A 16,029-nucleotide genomic window follows, 5' to 3' on the forward strand; every position below is an offset into this window, starting at 1 on the left:
AAACGGTGTCAACAGTATTGAGGTCATTATTTAATAAAGGTTGGGGGTATAAATACTCCTAACCAACCTGTACTCGACACGTGTTTTATATAAGGGCGAAACTCTGTTGTTTTGGTCAGTGCCACCTTCGTATATATATTTTGCTTGGGTTGTAAGGAGGTGAAGAACCCCACAAGCACGCGGAATAGTAGTGAATTCTACGTGGTACCAAAAGCTGTGCGCCGTCACTCCCCGACAGTGGGACACACCACACCGTTTTGCTGCTGATGTTGATCTGGATTTGGCCTGGCCCTCTCGTAGATGACCAATTGACCACGAACCCTGTGCCGTCCTCACGAACCGTCCTGCCGAAACGCCGTTACGCTCGCACATAAGAGAGCGTCGGAGTCGGGCTCCCTTGCCTTCCCAGCGTCTCTCTCTCTCTCTCTTCCCCCACGATCCCGATCGCGAGCGGACGCGCGGCCTCCCCCTCTCCAGAACGCCCGTCCCCCCCGCCGCGCAGAGCGGATCGAGCGCGCGCGAATGGACGAGTGGCGCTGCCGGCGGCACCCGCCCCTGCCGGGCGGCGGCGTGTGCCCGCACTGCCTCCGCGACCGCCTCCTCCGCCTCTGCCCCGAGTGCGCGTGCGCGCGGCCCTGCGCCTGCTCCTCCTCCGGCGCGTCCTCCCCGTCGTCCTCCTCGTCCCCCGGCGCCGGCGCGGCCGACCGGCCGCGCAGCCTCGCCGAGCGGGAGCGCCGGGTCGCGCGCTCGCGCTCCGTCGTCGCCGCACACAGCGCCGCCGCCGCCGACCGGGGGCGGACCAGGTCCGGGGTCTGGGGCTGGGTGTCGTTCCGGAAGCCGCCGCAGCCGCCGACGCCGGACGCCGCCGCGGGGTGCAAGGACGTGGAGCAGGAGTACGACGACGCGGTGGCGCTGACGCGGTCGAGGTCGGTGTCGGCGGACCCCGCGGCCGCGGAGCCGAAGGCGGCGGGCCCGCCCAAGGCCGGAGGCTGGGGCAGGCTCATCCCCGGGAGGATCAAGGCGCTGCGGAACCGGAAGTACCGCGGCGGCGGCGGCGGCGGCGGCGGCGATTGGCGGGACAGCGCGAGGTGAGACCGATCGCCATTCCGCCGGGTGCGCGATTAGGTCGGGTGAGTTTGTTACGTTGTTCGTCGCTGGATTAGGCGGTGGTGGCTCATCGGTTGTTTCTTCGTCCTTCAGTTTTCTTGACCGTGCGTGTCTGCTGGCGCCGCGCTAATTTGCTGATCGAGACATTATCTTTTGTATAAATCAGTTGTTTTTGGTGCCGCAAGTTATAATCAGAGCAAATGTAAATATGTTGGTGGCTTCCGATGGTGCATTTCTCTGCCCACGATTTTGAAATTTTTGATACGATTGTGTAGATAGAGCACTAATATGTTGAGCTCCCGACTCAAGGCACGTTGTTATACTCAGATGCTTCGTTCTCATTGCGTCTGCGTAGAACTATGGATGGTCCGCTATTCTGATCCGTCGATGCGCCTGATGACCTCTCGTTTTTTCCTTTTTGAGGAAAGGCACTGCCAGTCTGCCAGGATTAGTATCCAAGCTGCGTCCAATGGCCATCACGCGTCTTGGCACCGCGATTCCATCCCATGCAAATGCAAAGAGCAGAGATGACAATTCCAATCCTCGTGGCCCTTATGCGATGGCTCGCCTCTTAGTCGAACGGAACAATCCGCGAATTTGCATCCCCACGTCAGTGCGTCTTGAAAGGAATCCCCTAGCGTTTGGTGCGGAAAGACTGTATATTGCTCAGGCTACAAAATTAGCATCCATCGTCTGAAGTATGAGTTGGGCTGTTTTTAATTTTATTTGGCCCAATACATTGCATGCAACCCCTATGCACAGATTACTTTTCTTTTGCTATGTATTATTATTTGTTCGTTATGACTGTTTTCTTTTCTTTATTCTTTCTAGCTCTCTCCTTCATTCTTTTCGTTTCCTTTTTCCTATTTTATTCTAAGTCTGCATATACAAATTTATTTTTTATATATAAATAAGTCTGCATTCTTTTGTTGACATCTAAGAGTGATTTATACTCAATGTATATTAATTTATTTGTATTATAGATTCATAAATTAGTGTGTGAAATGATTTGTTTATTTTTATATGCTAATTTGTCGTCACGTAAAATTATTTATCTGCGTGTAATGAATTTGTTTGCAATACCAAATTATTTGTTCGCTTTGTAGATCAAAATATTTCGTGATGTTGACTCATTTCACATGGCAGTATCGGTAAGGCGGTTCCCGGCTTTTGGCGGTATCGGTAAACCGACCGGTAAGCTCCGGTAACTGCTAAATGCCGGACGAAATTGAAATTTAAATTCAAAAAACGGTAACCGTTGCTTACCGACCGGAAACCGCTGTTTCCCGGTCGGTAACCTTTGATTTTTACTGGTAAACACCGTATGACGTCGGAAAATAAAAAAATTTGGCAGCATTTCCCCGTAATTTTATAAATATCATTGCACACGGTATATATCAAACAATTTTATAACATTCACACATACATAGAATAGAAGTTCATATACATATAAATAGAAATTCACATCCACAATCCATATAGATCATCACAACAATAGTCCATACAAATCATCACAACCATAGTCCTTACAAACCATCATCGCTAAAGTTCATAATACATAGTAGTTCACACGATACATACCACATGGAGTTTATTCTTCAGAATCATCCTGTTGATATGAGCCATAGCCATAGCCTCCATAGGCCCCATATTCGCCATATGCTGCATACCCTTCATCCTGCATAATGAAGGTGATGAAATTTCGATGAAACAATCAAATTAATACAAACTAGTTGCTAAACCGCCATTTACCTGCACATTGGAAGCATCTTGCATGTTGGGTAATCTATAGCCAACATATGGAGGTGGCAAATAGGGTAATGTTGCATGTGGATCAGGTCAAATATTTTTTTTGAACATTTGAACATGTTCCGCATTTTTTTTAACGGGTTCCGCATTTTTTTAACATGTTCCGCATTTTTTTAACGGGCCTTAACGGGTTCCGCATTTTTTTATTTTTTTCAGTGCCCAAACGCTCAAATATTTGAACATGTTCTATATCAGAATGATGTATGTCATCTCTACTTTCTTACCATATTTTTTCCTAATTTATTTCAATTTTTTTTAAATTTACCGCCGGTACGTGTTGCCGTCTAGTAGCGGTATCGGTAAATTTTGACGCTAACCGACGGTTACCGACCGGTAAGTCGAACCCTGCTAGCTAGTGAGTAGGGACCACCGCCGGAGCCTCTGCTGACCGCTCAGTCATAGACTACTGCCGGCAGCGGCGGAGGCAGCGGTGGGGCGGGAGGGGCTCAAGCCCCCCTACCACTGTGATCTTCATAAAGCCCCCCCTAAGCCGCTCCTACAAATTTGAGAAGGAAGAAGAAGGAGGGGAGGTGCTAGAGGAGGAAGAAGCGGAAACAGCTCCTCCTGTCATGATTCCTGGCTCCGCCACTGACTGCCGGTGCAAGAGCATGTGGAGTGTATAAAAGGAGTAGCCCGAGGGCCCGAGCGCGTGGCGGTCTGGCGGAGTATGACTTCCTGTTTCGGGCTGCAGTAGCTACCTGGTGGAGTAGAATATGCAAGCTCGATCGGGTCTGATGTGACAGCGAGTGGCCCGAACCGGTTTCGACGAGCCCGAGCCCGAGCCCGAGCCCGTGTGGGTAATAAAGGAAGGCCATTTCGTGCAATAGAATTTTTATTTTCCGATGGTGGGTATTGATGAAGAAAACTAAGCCAACAATCAACAAGGGAAATAGTAATCCGCACCTGCATCAGGGCAGGATGGAATCATGGAAAGCGACTGCCCGGCCTAGATTATTCTGCTCCATATGTGTTGATTCATTTTTTGCCCGAAAGGATGGCAAGAGATTTGTCTAATTTTTATTAGAAGAAAAAAGATATTATAATACAACTATACCTATTCTGACTACGCACCACCACCTCTTATAAGAAAACACCACGCAAACAGCAAAAGCAGCAAAAACCGAAGAAACCGCTAGAGGTTGGGGTAATTTTGTTGATTGCTTCTATCGCCCTGCTGAAACTGCTGTACATGTTACTTGGTTAGATAAGTTATTTTTGTCACGATCTTTTCTTCCTGCCTGAATGTTCTTCTGTTGTGATCCTTCCAAAAGTTTTACCAGAAATAAATAATGAGACCATCAAAAAATTGATTTTCTATCTTTTGCGACCATCGCTCGACATTTTTTTCCAACATTTGTAAAGGATCTGTCTCCTCATCAGGTGATTTAGATATTGCACTCCTGTAAGTCACCTGTTCGACTTACGAGAATAAATGTTTTAACAACACGAACAAATAATTATTTTCTACGAACAAAATGTTAAGCATGATGAACAGATAATAATGCAATGAACAAAATATTATACATCACGAACATTGCGAATAAATAAATCAACATCACAGAACAATTTAATCTACAAAACGAACAAATGATTCGTCATTGCGAACATTGTGAACATTACGAACAAGTTAGTTACGCAGAGGAAAATGCATCTACATCGCAAAAATAGAAGAAAGGAAAAAAAATAGACGAAGAAAAATAGAAAAAGAAAAAAAATAAAAGAATCGGTAGACACAGCATAGGCAGCCCAACACTAGTGACTTACGCAAATACAAAATCTAAGTCACCTTAAAAGAAGTAAATCTAATTTGTAAATAGAACTCATTGAACCGTTGGTCGGTAGTTAGAGTAAATTGAACCAATTAACCAACTAATCCCAAACTGCACAAGTGAATGGGCAACTTTTACAAAGATGCCTCGGCATCTCTGGTGTTGTGTTGTATAGTTTGCACAAACCGATCATGGAGCCATCATATGGGTTGATTCATCGGGTTCAAGCTTTTATGCTGCTTAACCTTTTTCTTTGGTAGCCAACTGTTTAGGAAAATCTGTACCCTTTTATGGGCTATGTCTTGTATTACAGATAGCCAGTTAAAAAAAATTCGAAGTTCACACGGCTGCACCTGCTGAGCTAGTGCGCTCGATTGGCACTCTGAACCTCTGACAGTCTAGAGGAAAAGTTTTTTGGTGGGCCGGGCTGCCCGCCCGCTCTGCAACCGCTTCCTCGCTGATCAGTTATTCAGTTGTGGATCCCCTGTGCCCAGCCAGCTCGATCGTTACCTCTCGAATTTCATTCAGAACAGGCTTTCGCTTCTACAAAGATTATACGGAGGAGACGAAACATGCCAGTGCCACTTCAAAATATTTTAAATAGCATCAACATAGTTGTAAAACTTGCAATACATTATATATATCATCTGCAAAATACAGCAAGTTCACATTTTGCTTTAGCCATGTGCGGCAAATACAGGGCGGAGTATTGTGACAAACTAGTTCAAACAGGCATGAAAACACACACGGCTTGTATTGGCTTTGTATCCTGCAAACGGGGGCACGCAGCAAGTGCAGCCCAGTGTACAGCGCACCGTCACTTGAACTTGAAGACCGCGAACCCTCCGACGCCGGCCAGGAGGAGCAGCGGCAGGAGGGACGCCCAGAGCACCGCCACGCCGACCGCGCGCCGGCGGGGCGGGGCAGGATCGCCGTGGGAGAGCCAGAGCCCCGTCCACGCCTCCGCGACGCCGAAGAGGGCGATGGCAGCCAGGACGCAGTAGTAGGCGGCGCGGCTTAGCGACCCGAACAGGAGGAACAGGCCCGCCGGCGCCCTGAAGAGCATCATGTACAGTGCCGTCGCGGCTTGACCGACGCCGCCGGCCACCAGGACGCGCCGCAGCTTCGCCACGTCGAGGGTCGCCTCCGCCATGTCGGCCGCGGTGACAGCGTCGGCGCTGACGGTGTTATCGACGGCCTCGACGTCGAGGGGACCCATCGCCGCCGTCGGGCGCACTTGGCTCCGGAGATGGGCTGTGGGCCTGTGGCCCGAGCTGCGAGCTGTGCTGCGCAGCTGCAGCTGGGTGCGGCGGCGAGAAGTGTAGCGGTTGGTTTGTGAAGTGGAGGCGGCGGAGGACACGGTGCATTTATATGCTAGCCTTCGGGCCGTGGACGTAGCTGACGTGGATGGGGACATGGCTGGACGGGCCTCTAGGTAGCCCGAGACGCGCTAGTGAATAATGATATTAATTACGGTGTCAAATAAAGTCAGTTTAAAAAACCAACTCGTAAGAAGACTGTAGACCGCGCGATTAGAGGATGGTTACTGTAGTATCACTGTAGCAAATCATCAATTAATTACCATCATTAGATTCGTCGCGAAAAATTACACTCATCTCTGAAATTTTTTTGCAAATAGACTTCATTTAGTACACCATACATATGATATTCTTTTGTAGCGCTAGCTAGCGCTTTGAAAGCAAACAACATCTGGTATAGCCGAGCCCGAGCTGCTCATCTGAAGCAAAACGATTCTAGGCTAGGTTTTGATTCGGCGCCGGGCACTGATGTGGACGCTCGAAGGCCGGTGGAAATTCCCATGGGGCAGAACCCGCGGGCGAAAGGGGAATAGACTACAGAGGAGGGGCTTGGAAAAAGGAACTGGGATGCCAATATGCAGAGGGAGAGATGGTAGATAAATTCGAAACCAAATTACCTTTTGCAGGGTTCAAATCTATAGTTTTATAAATTTTCTTTAACAAAATTGAAAATTTTCAGCGGAGCATCGCCATCAGTTTTACAAGAGGAAAAAAATAATTCCGTTTTTGCACTACTATATCCGAGGACTAAACGAAACAGAGTATGGGCATCATAATTAGTCGGTACAGCCGCCCGTCCATCTCCATGACAGTCTCATCGTCGACGTCGAAAGCTAGGATCACCGGCTTGTCGACGTCGAGGACGAACACCGTGCCACCGATGTAGATCGCGGACGCCTTCTTCATCCGAGGAATTGCTAAATATAGCACGATACGACGAGATCCGGATTTGAGGTGACGAAATCAAATTCAGTTTATGAGTCCATCAAGTAGACGATCGCTGGTCGGAGATTCGTCAGAAACCCCAATCAGTAGGGGTGTGCTCTGGGTGCTCGATTGGTGCTCTTCCAACACTCCTTGAGTCTATCAAATCCCAATCAAGCTCTGGGTGGAGGCAAGAGCCACTGGCTTAGGTTGTTTGAAGCGTGAGGAGTAGGCTAGGTCTGTTTTCTGGCCGGTGTTTTTCTTTCTTCCGATAGCTTTTGCCGGAACGAGGTGTTGTTGGTGCGTGGGTTCGCCTCAACGTTGGGTCTGTAATCACTGCTTTTATCTCTGTTTCATACAATAATGCGCAGCTCTCCTGCGTATTCAAAAAAAAAGTAGGGGTGTACTAATTTACAGTCGACGGTAAAGAGCCTCTCCATAGGGTCGATCTTCGGACAACTTTTTTTAGTATCCTTTTTATATTTTTGGACAAAAAAATTAAGAAAAAAATTAAGAAAAACTTTGGAGTGATGGAAAAAGTTTTCATGAGAAAAAAATGGAAAGACAAAGTTTTGAGTAAAAAATTGAAAAATATGAAGAAAAATTGTTAGCATCCAAAGCAAAAAATGCTTTATTAAAACTTTTGCATCAAAAAAATAAAAAAGAAAAAAGGAGCTGCTACACCGGGGGGCTCGCCGCCACCGTCAACGGGGGCGAGCGCCTGGAGAGCTCCCCCCGCCGCCGCGCCGCGAGCAGGAGCTCCTCGCTACCACGCTGCAAGCAGGAGCTCCGTGCCGAGCCGCCTCCGCCCAGCCACTGCCGTCACGACCTCGCTCGGGGGAGCTCGCCGCCACTCTGTGCCATCCCAAGATGAATGGATCGGAGGGGGAAGAGGAAGGGGAAAGGTGGAGGGGGGCTGCGAGACTCAGCGAGAACGGATCGGAGGGGAAGGGGAAAGGGGAAGGGGGAGGTGGGGGGTGCGGGGACTCAGGGTGTGGAGTTCAGCTGTAAGTTTTGCAACTTACGGTTATCCGAAGATTTAGTATCGGGCAATCATTATTCTCTCTAACCGCTCCATTGCTGGGTATGGATCGACCCAAATTTTGTAAATTTCAGACACCCGAGAAAGGAGGTGTGTTATCAAATATATTGTGGCACCGGTTACATTTACTTTGCCATGAATAAAAAAGAGTAAAGACATGACACTAATGGTCTGCTTAGTACATATTTGTTCTTTTATTTCATTATTCTTCCTCTGGCTGATTGTTTCTTTTGATGGAATCCCCTGGCTGATTGTTTCCTTGACGAACTCTTATGGATGTCTTCTCGACGATGGTGGTGGATGTTCAACAGTCCAAGCTGAGGAAAAAAACGTTAATGTTATGTTTTATTGACCAACTTACATAGATGACGCGGTTCGAAATAGTTTATAATTAAACTTCTATCTTGATGATTACTCAACAACACTAGAATCTTTTTAAGAAAAATAAATGGCATTATGAACTTACTTCGGCAATCGCTTCCAACTGGCAGTGGTTTTCCACAACGATCTGCAACTTTAACAAGCCTTTTTGGGTCTACTGTTGTTTCATCGTGTTCGGTAAGAATATGACAAACGCAAACCATGTCAGATGCTTGAACAGGGGGATGTCTATACCACACCCGGGTATTTTTTCCCTTCTCGACACCCGAATTTTTTTTACCATCGGATGAAGATATGACGGTGGTGGATCTTCCTTGCACTGTTCATCTTCAACCTCCGACCTCCTCATTCCTCAGCACCGGCGCCCCCGCCGCCGCCCTGCTTCCCTAGCCGCGGGCGCGGGGCTCCGGCGAGTCCTTCCCGTGCCCGCAGCTCCTCCGCCTGCCCCTCCCGCCGTCGCCGCCACATGGTCGTCGTCGCCCCCGCCCCGGCCTGGCCCAACCGCCCTCCTCCACCGCCCGGCCGGCGGCGCCGCCGCCGGCGGCCTCACCGCCCCGCACCCGCCACCACCGCCGGGCCGGCCTGCCACCCCCGGCCTTCCTTCTAAGTACGGCCATGGAGATCGCCGGAGCCCAAACCCAAACCCGGAACCCCAACCCCGAACCCTAACCTCATCGAAGATCTTGCCGGAGATGGAGAAGAAGAAACTCGCCGGAGATCGGGATTTCCCCTTCCAAAAATAGGACTCACGGAATTCGAGTGCAAAGGATGGGAGAAATGCTCGGGTGCCATTTAGCTTTCCCGTTGAACAATGGTGCAGCATTTGTCTCCTGGTCTTGGAAGGACATAAGGGCCACCAATTTTGATACTGTTCTTGCATTTGAGCCAGGGGCGGAGCTGCATGGAGGCACCGGGGTCGTCGGACCCCGACGGATTTCGTCAAAATCAAGGGGAAATCACTATTTAGTATTGTTTATAGGTGTGGTGGACCCAACGCCGAATGCATCGGACCCCGACGCAAAAAATTTCTGGCTTCGCCCCTGAATTGAGCATAACTGATACCTTCTCGTCATGGCAATCTATCTCACCCCAAACTTGATGCTTGGCAATCATGGTAAAAACTAGAGCAAAGACCACGACTTGACGCACCACTTTAAAATCCATCGTGTACTAGTATTGTGTTGTTATGTATACCATGCTTACACCTTACACTTCTATTCATATTGTATCAGAAGCTGAGTGTCACTACATATTAACGTTGAAGAATCTTCAGATAGTATTGATCAAAGTACTACTGAGTCATAAGGCTTAACATAAATGTTAATACATGGAGTTCTTACCAAGAGTACTCCAACAAAAGTTGAGTAACGGTTAAAAAATTAATGTTAAGAAAAATCTTGGACATTATACGAGGACAATAGTGATAAGACTCTTTCTTTGAACAACTCATTTAATTTTGATTCATTATGATATATAGAGTATAATAACTGTTTCATTCAATTCATTTTGATATATAGAATATAATAAATGTTTCTTAGATTCAGGTATGGAACTCGGGATAAAAGAACTTAATGTTAAGTATAAATGTTAATAAATCCTTACCAAAAGTACACTAATAAAGGGTCTGTTTAGATGCCCAAAAATTTTGGCCATAAATTTTTGGCAACTTTACAACATAAATTTGGAGTATTGTTATCGCCATAAATTAACAGGGTTAATTAATGGGCCATAAGCGAGTTGAGCTTAAAGCAGAAGTTTAAGGAGGCTTGTAAATCGGCTCCTGCGTGAGCATTTGGGCCATGTGGGCCATGTATCCTTAGATTTAGTTCAGATTGAGTTAGAAATAGAGTCCGATATGGACACATTAGTTTAGATTGTTTCACAAGTCTCCGGACTATAAATATGTACCCTATGGTGTTTGTAAGAAGAGGAACGTCATCACGTTTGCAATCAACAACTCTCGGCGCACCGCCACCCCTAATCTTAGGGTTTCATCCAAGTAAGCGCCATGCTGCCCTGATCGTTTCTTGCGATCAGGACAACGTTGTTCTTGCTTTTACCTTGGTATTACTCGTACTGAAGCGTTTTTTATGGCGAGTAGTGCTAGTTATCCTGATGTTTGTAGCATGGCTTTTAATAGATCTATCGTGCTTTTGCTGCTTATCATCTGCGAATATCATGTTCTCTCTGTGCAAGTTACGTTTCAATCTTATGCTAATTCTTGTTGTATAGAATTAGTTGCACGGAGATAACACCCTGCTTCTTTTATATCTAGTAGATCTAGTCTGTTACGGTTTGTTCTTATACTTAAGAATTGGCGTAATATCTGCTAGTTTAGGCCTTGCAAACGGGTTGGATGATCCGGTGACATATTAGATGCTTTGCCTTAGTCTTAACAGGGAATTGATCCGGGAATCAGCTTTAGCTTGTTCTTAAGCCTCTATTTTGGTTAAGGTTTAGTTATTTATTACGCTCATTAGGCCTAACTACGTGTAGGACGTTCCGATCTAGCAGTGAACCTTTTACCGTCGTGGATTAGATTAGCTAGATTTAATTGAAGCAGCTTTACAATTATTTGCTTTATTTATCAATATCCGGATACAAGCAGATCCAATCTGACACCGGGAGTCGATCGGCTCTTTAAAAGCCGATGCAAGAGTCGTCCCGGGGAGCCGACCACGGCTCGGACTTACGTTTCCACGTGTTTGTGTATGCAGGCAAATCGTTGCAAGCACGTTCGCACCTTCCTGATCGGGTATAGGTCAGGTGGCACGCCCCGCGTCTTCGAAAGCCGCGGTGTGTGCTGGAATTGCGGGCCGCTGACGAGGGAGCAGTGCCTGCCAGCGCCCCGGCGACCTCCCGGCTCTTCGTGTTGCCTGTCGCTACTCGCCGGTGGGTTTTGACCGACAACAAGTATTAAATATAGACTAATTATAAAACTAATTACATGGATGGACAGTAAATCGCGAGACGAATCTAATGAGGGTAGCTAGAGGGTAATTAATTCATGATTAGAAGAAGTTATTGTAGCATCACTGTTGCAAATCATGGATTAAGTAGGCTCATTAAATTCGTCTCACAATTTACAGCCCATCCGTATAATAACTTATTTTTTCATCTACATTTAATACTTCATGCATGCATGTAAAATTCTTTTTGATGTAATGGATGAAATTTTTTATTTTGGAAACTAAACAGGCGCTTAATTTGAGTAACATGTAAAAAATTAATGTTAATAAATCTTTGGTCTGATACAAGGACAATGATAATACTCTTTTTTTGAACTACTAATTTAATTTTGATATATAGTATAGAGCAACTCCAGCAAGGCCCTACTCAAGAACTAGGACTAGGGGTAAAAAAAACTCACTACTTCAATAGAGCCCCTATTCAACACCTTAGAGTAGGAGCTCTGTTCGCCTAAACAGCCGTTTAGTCCATTTAAACAACGTTTAAACGGTAATCAGAGCTCATCTGTGTCGTTTAGGCCCTAAACGATGAATTAAGCGGTTGGCCCGTTTAAACTGTTAAAATCCGTCTAAATTGTCTAAACAGAGTCAAGTTAAACATGATTAAATGAGCTAATGATCATTTAATTCATAATTTAGTTAATAGGAGGATTACAACAGCCACAATGAATACCAAACCAAGTAGCATCATAAGTATATAAAATATTGTGGGATTTAGATTTCTCCAAAAAAGATTATTTGGCAGAATAATTACATTTTACAAAATATGTAGACTTTCTAGCATATTTGACATTTACGTTCATATATATATAATGTTATTGTGCCAAACCGTTTAGGCTGTTTAACTCCGTATAAACACTGTTTAAACGGACTAAACACTAAACAAAAAGTGACCGACTGTTTATCGTTTAATGTTTAGAATAACATTGGTAGGGAGGCACCCAAATTCCCCTGCCCGGCCCCTTCTCCACGGGTGGATAGGGTACTTTTTTTTTCTCCTACTATCTCTCTCCCTTGTGCAGTTCGAGTTTGAGCACCCCGCCGTACACGCTGCCGACCTCAAGCACCCCGTCGCGGCGCCGCCCTTAAGCTGCCGCGCATCCGTACTGCCGCTGCCTCCGAGCTGCCGGTGCCCGCCCATACCGCTCGACCGCCATGCGAAGGAACTCTGACTGCCGCCCGCCAGCACGCACGTGGAGCTTCCATCCGCAGTCGGTCGAAGTTGCACCCATGCGGCGGGGCTCTGAGCTTGGCGCCCCCTCTCGTTCGCACCGCCGCCGCGAACCGGGACGGCAGCGCTGCCCCTGATCCTCCCCCGTGGCCACACATGCCCGCCGAGTCGCACCACCACATGGGCCGGCCGCCGCGTCCCCGCTCCGCCGCACGGGCACGCCACCCCGCTCCTCAATGCGGCCGTAGATGCCCGCCGCCCGGGCTCGCCACGCCGCGCCGTCGCACATGCCGGCCGCCGCGTCCCCGCTCCTCCGCTCCACCGCACGGGCTGGCCGCCACCCGAGCTCGCCGTCATCTGTGCCTCCCGAGCTTGCCGTCCTCGGATTGGATCGGGTAGGGACAGGGTAAGATGAGGAAGAAAGGAGTGGGTAAAAGAAAGAGCGGGCAGGTCCCACCTGTCATGAAAGAAAAAAATAAACACTGATGTGTGGGTTCCACTTGTTATAGTAAAAGAAGAGACTGCAAGTAGGAAGGCTATTATTGGAGTTGAACATAAAATCATAGTTTCAGAAAGTTGGGACCAACCCCTACTTAAAAAAGTAGGATTCAGAGGATCAGAAACCTAATGTAAAGGAACCTTGGACATGCTAGGAGTGACAAAGAGATTAGTATGGTTTCAGTTTTTCTTTTTAATAATAAATCTAGCTGTACTTTTTTTTTTTTGAAAGGCGCTCACTACGCGGTCTTCTTTGGAGACCAGGTGCGGGATGGGGGCTCGAACCCTCGCCGGCTCAGCTCCTCCCTGGGAGGGTTCAGCACTGGGCTAAAAGCCCATCTGCAAAAACCTAGCTGTACTACGCCTGTATCCCTAATCTCTCAGTGAATGCTGTTGTTTTTCACAATATGGATATATCAGAACTATGCTATTAAACATTGATGTGTTTGTAATATATCAAAGAAATTTGATGAAATTTCCATTTGCTTGGTGGTTTCAACTTTCAACTTCATAAATTTAAAATGCAGAAGGAAAAATGCTACTTTTATATTGATCAATCTACAATCTCAACTAACATTGTCACAGTTTAGCCATAAGTTATATAAGACGCCAACGTACAAATAGCAAAATTAAACGAAACGCGAAACAATTAATCTGAGCACGCAACGCTCTCGAAAAGGAAACCTGGGTCCTCTGAATCTATCTTTGGCATTTCCACCACGTCTTGCAGGTCATCGGGCAGTTTCTGCATGATGCGAATCAAGAACTCCATCAGGCACACGGTGTTCAGAGTCGCCTCCTGCCCTCTCCTCCTATCTAGCGGACCCAGGGGATTTATGGCACCCGTAATGTGCGCCGGCGCCGAGCGATTCCGACGCCGCTCCACCTCCAGGTCTTGATCGAATTCCCCGACGATGCTTCCCGGTGACACGAGGGTTGGCTTGTAACCCCAGGATATCTCATAGCAGCCGAGACTTGTTACCGTCAAATCGCCAGGCATGTCTGCTCTGAATAGCTTCTTCGTCGCGACATCGTACAGCCAAACTTTGCCCTTGCAGTCTGAGTCGATCTCTGAGAACTCGAAGCACAGGACTAGCACGCCGCCGCAGTCCCAGACGCCGATGATCCGGTCAAAGTAAACCGCGCTGTCCTGAGTGGGGATGACACATACTCGCTCCCAGCGGCGATCCGCCGCCGCGAGCAGCCACATCGCTACGCAGCTACCTTCAACCATCACCAGGCACGGACGACCGGACATCTCGATGAGCTCCAACTCCCAACTTCCAAGCTTGCTTCCATCTTGTCGACGCCCGCGCGGCATGTCCAGCCTGCTCACCGTCTCGTCGTCGACGTCGAAAGCGAGGATCGTCGTCGCAGATTCCCCGAGCCCGAAGTGTAGAAGATAGATTGCGCCGTCCATGTAGATTGACTTTTTCTCCTTGATTCCTTCGTCCACTCCGGCAGATAACACAGTTCGTGGCGGTGTTTGCTTGTCGGCGTCGCCGAGTGAGCGGACTGCTAGCGAGTACTCGAAGCGATGTGTTCGCCCGCCGCCGCCGCCGCCGTAGGAAAGTCGGACCATTTTGCCGGTACGACTATTACGGACGTACTCGTCGGTCCGGTGAGCGTCCTTGCGGAACAGAAGAAGCTTGTAGGTCTTGCTCCTCCGGCCGTAACCTAACCCCATGTGACAGAATCGCCAAATTAAACGGTTTAATTAAGCGTAATGGCCATTATTTGAACGCATCAGACGCATTAGCTTAATTAAGTGTAACCTGACAGTCTGTTTCCAACCCACAGGCCGATGGAAACACACCAGAAGTCCCGCGCGACGGCGAGCACAGACGGTACCAGCATAATATAATTTCACAAAAATAAATAATAACATAAATATTTACAAAATAGATTTAAATTTAGAATTTACATAAAATAAATGACAGCATCGGAAGAGAATATGACCTGAGAGAAGGAAATTTGATTGAGAACCAATAAAACAAAACGATAACTATGAACACGTAAGGACGTCACATCGAGCCCACTGATGCGAATCCTGGTTAACTTCTATACCTGAAACAGAGTAAACAACAAACCCTGAGTATATTAATACTCATCAAGACTTACCCGACTTCTGGGTATACTTAGCCCACATATCTAGACATGCAAGGCATTTGGCTGGTGGTTTATTTTGCAGAAAAAACATCATAAAGGTGGATCCTTATTTTCAATATTTTAGTTCCATATTCTATATAGATTAACTATAATCTAATATTTGCCTAAACCAACTAGAGCACACATGGTAGAGCAAATATACTATAATTCAATGTAACCATCATCATAAATGTATAATCCATATTCTATATTGTATCACTACGATGCGGTGCTGTGATAAAGGTGCTCATATCCGAGAGCGACTGACGGCGAATCGATCCGTTTTAACCTTGCAAGGTGAACCTAACCAACACGGCACGTATTAGCCCCGTCGGACCATACGGACCAACCATTCCCCTCCCCGCCTCGAACTACAGGACCGCCCCACCATCATATGGTCAGCCGAGCTCAACGTGAGACCACCAAAAGTAAACATATGCAATCCCATTTCTCCGCGACTACTCGACTACCCCAGGAGGTGAGTTGGAGTCCTGTACTTTCGAAGCAAGGCAGTACTCGGCTTACCGGTTTCGACTACCTCCTACTCCCGGCATGCAGTTAGTACAATTCAAACTCGATCACAGGGCCAGACAACGAACGGTCCTTAATCGTCACAGACGGGCTAGCCTTTCCCCGCCCGGTCTCCATTTTCTTTTCTTTCTCCAACCTATTCCATTATTCCATATACTCCAAATAACGATACATCATATATCTCGCTAGTGACCAGAAATCACTCGACTTCTACCGAGATATTATTAAGCATAGCATTTCTATCGTCCTATACATACTAGTATAACTACAGGGAACCTAGGGATCATGCAATTAGAGTTCCAAACAATTTCTAAACCTAATGCACAAGTAATAGAAACATATATAGGTGTCATAAATTGAA

General features: G+C 47.2%; 1 protein-coding gene and 1 long non-coding RNA gene across 2 annotated transcripts; one reads left to right on the forward strand and one right to left on the reverse strand.

The window, feature by feature from the left end:
- The first annotated feature begins 522 nt into the window (after positions 1-522).
- Positions 523-1,092, forward strand: LOC120681302. Its single transcript, XM_039962812.1, has one exon. The coding sequence runs from the start codon at positions 523-525 to the stop codon at positions 1,090-1,092; it is 570 nt and encodes a 189-aa protein (XP_039818746.1).
- Positions 1,093-2,500: 1,408 nt separating this feature from the next.
- On the reverse strand, positions 2,501-3,167 carry LOC120682760. The gene is made up of 2 exons (XR_005678598.1): positions 2,860-3,167; positions 2,501-2,785 (listed from the first exon to the last, which is right to left on the reverse strand). It is a non-coding gene; the product is annotated as an uncharacterized LOC120682760 (long non-coding RNA).
- Positions 3,168-16,029: the final 12,862 nt, after the last annotated feature.

Source organism: Panicum virgatum, chromosome 7N (assembly GCF_016808335.1).
Source record: "Panicum virgatum strain AP13 chromosome 7N, P.virgatum_v5, whole genome shotgun sequence".
NCBI classification, from domain to species: Eukaryota; Viridiplantae; Streptophyta; class Magnoliopsida; order Poales; family Poaceae; genus Panicum; species Panicum virgatum.

Bases quoted from the DNA above. Each gene is read 5' to 3' on its own strand.
- LOC120681302 (XM_039962812.1), top strand. From the start codon at position 523: ATGGACGAGTGGCGCTGCCGGCGGCACCCGCCCCTGCCGGGCGGCGGC.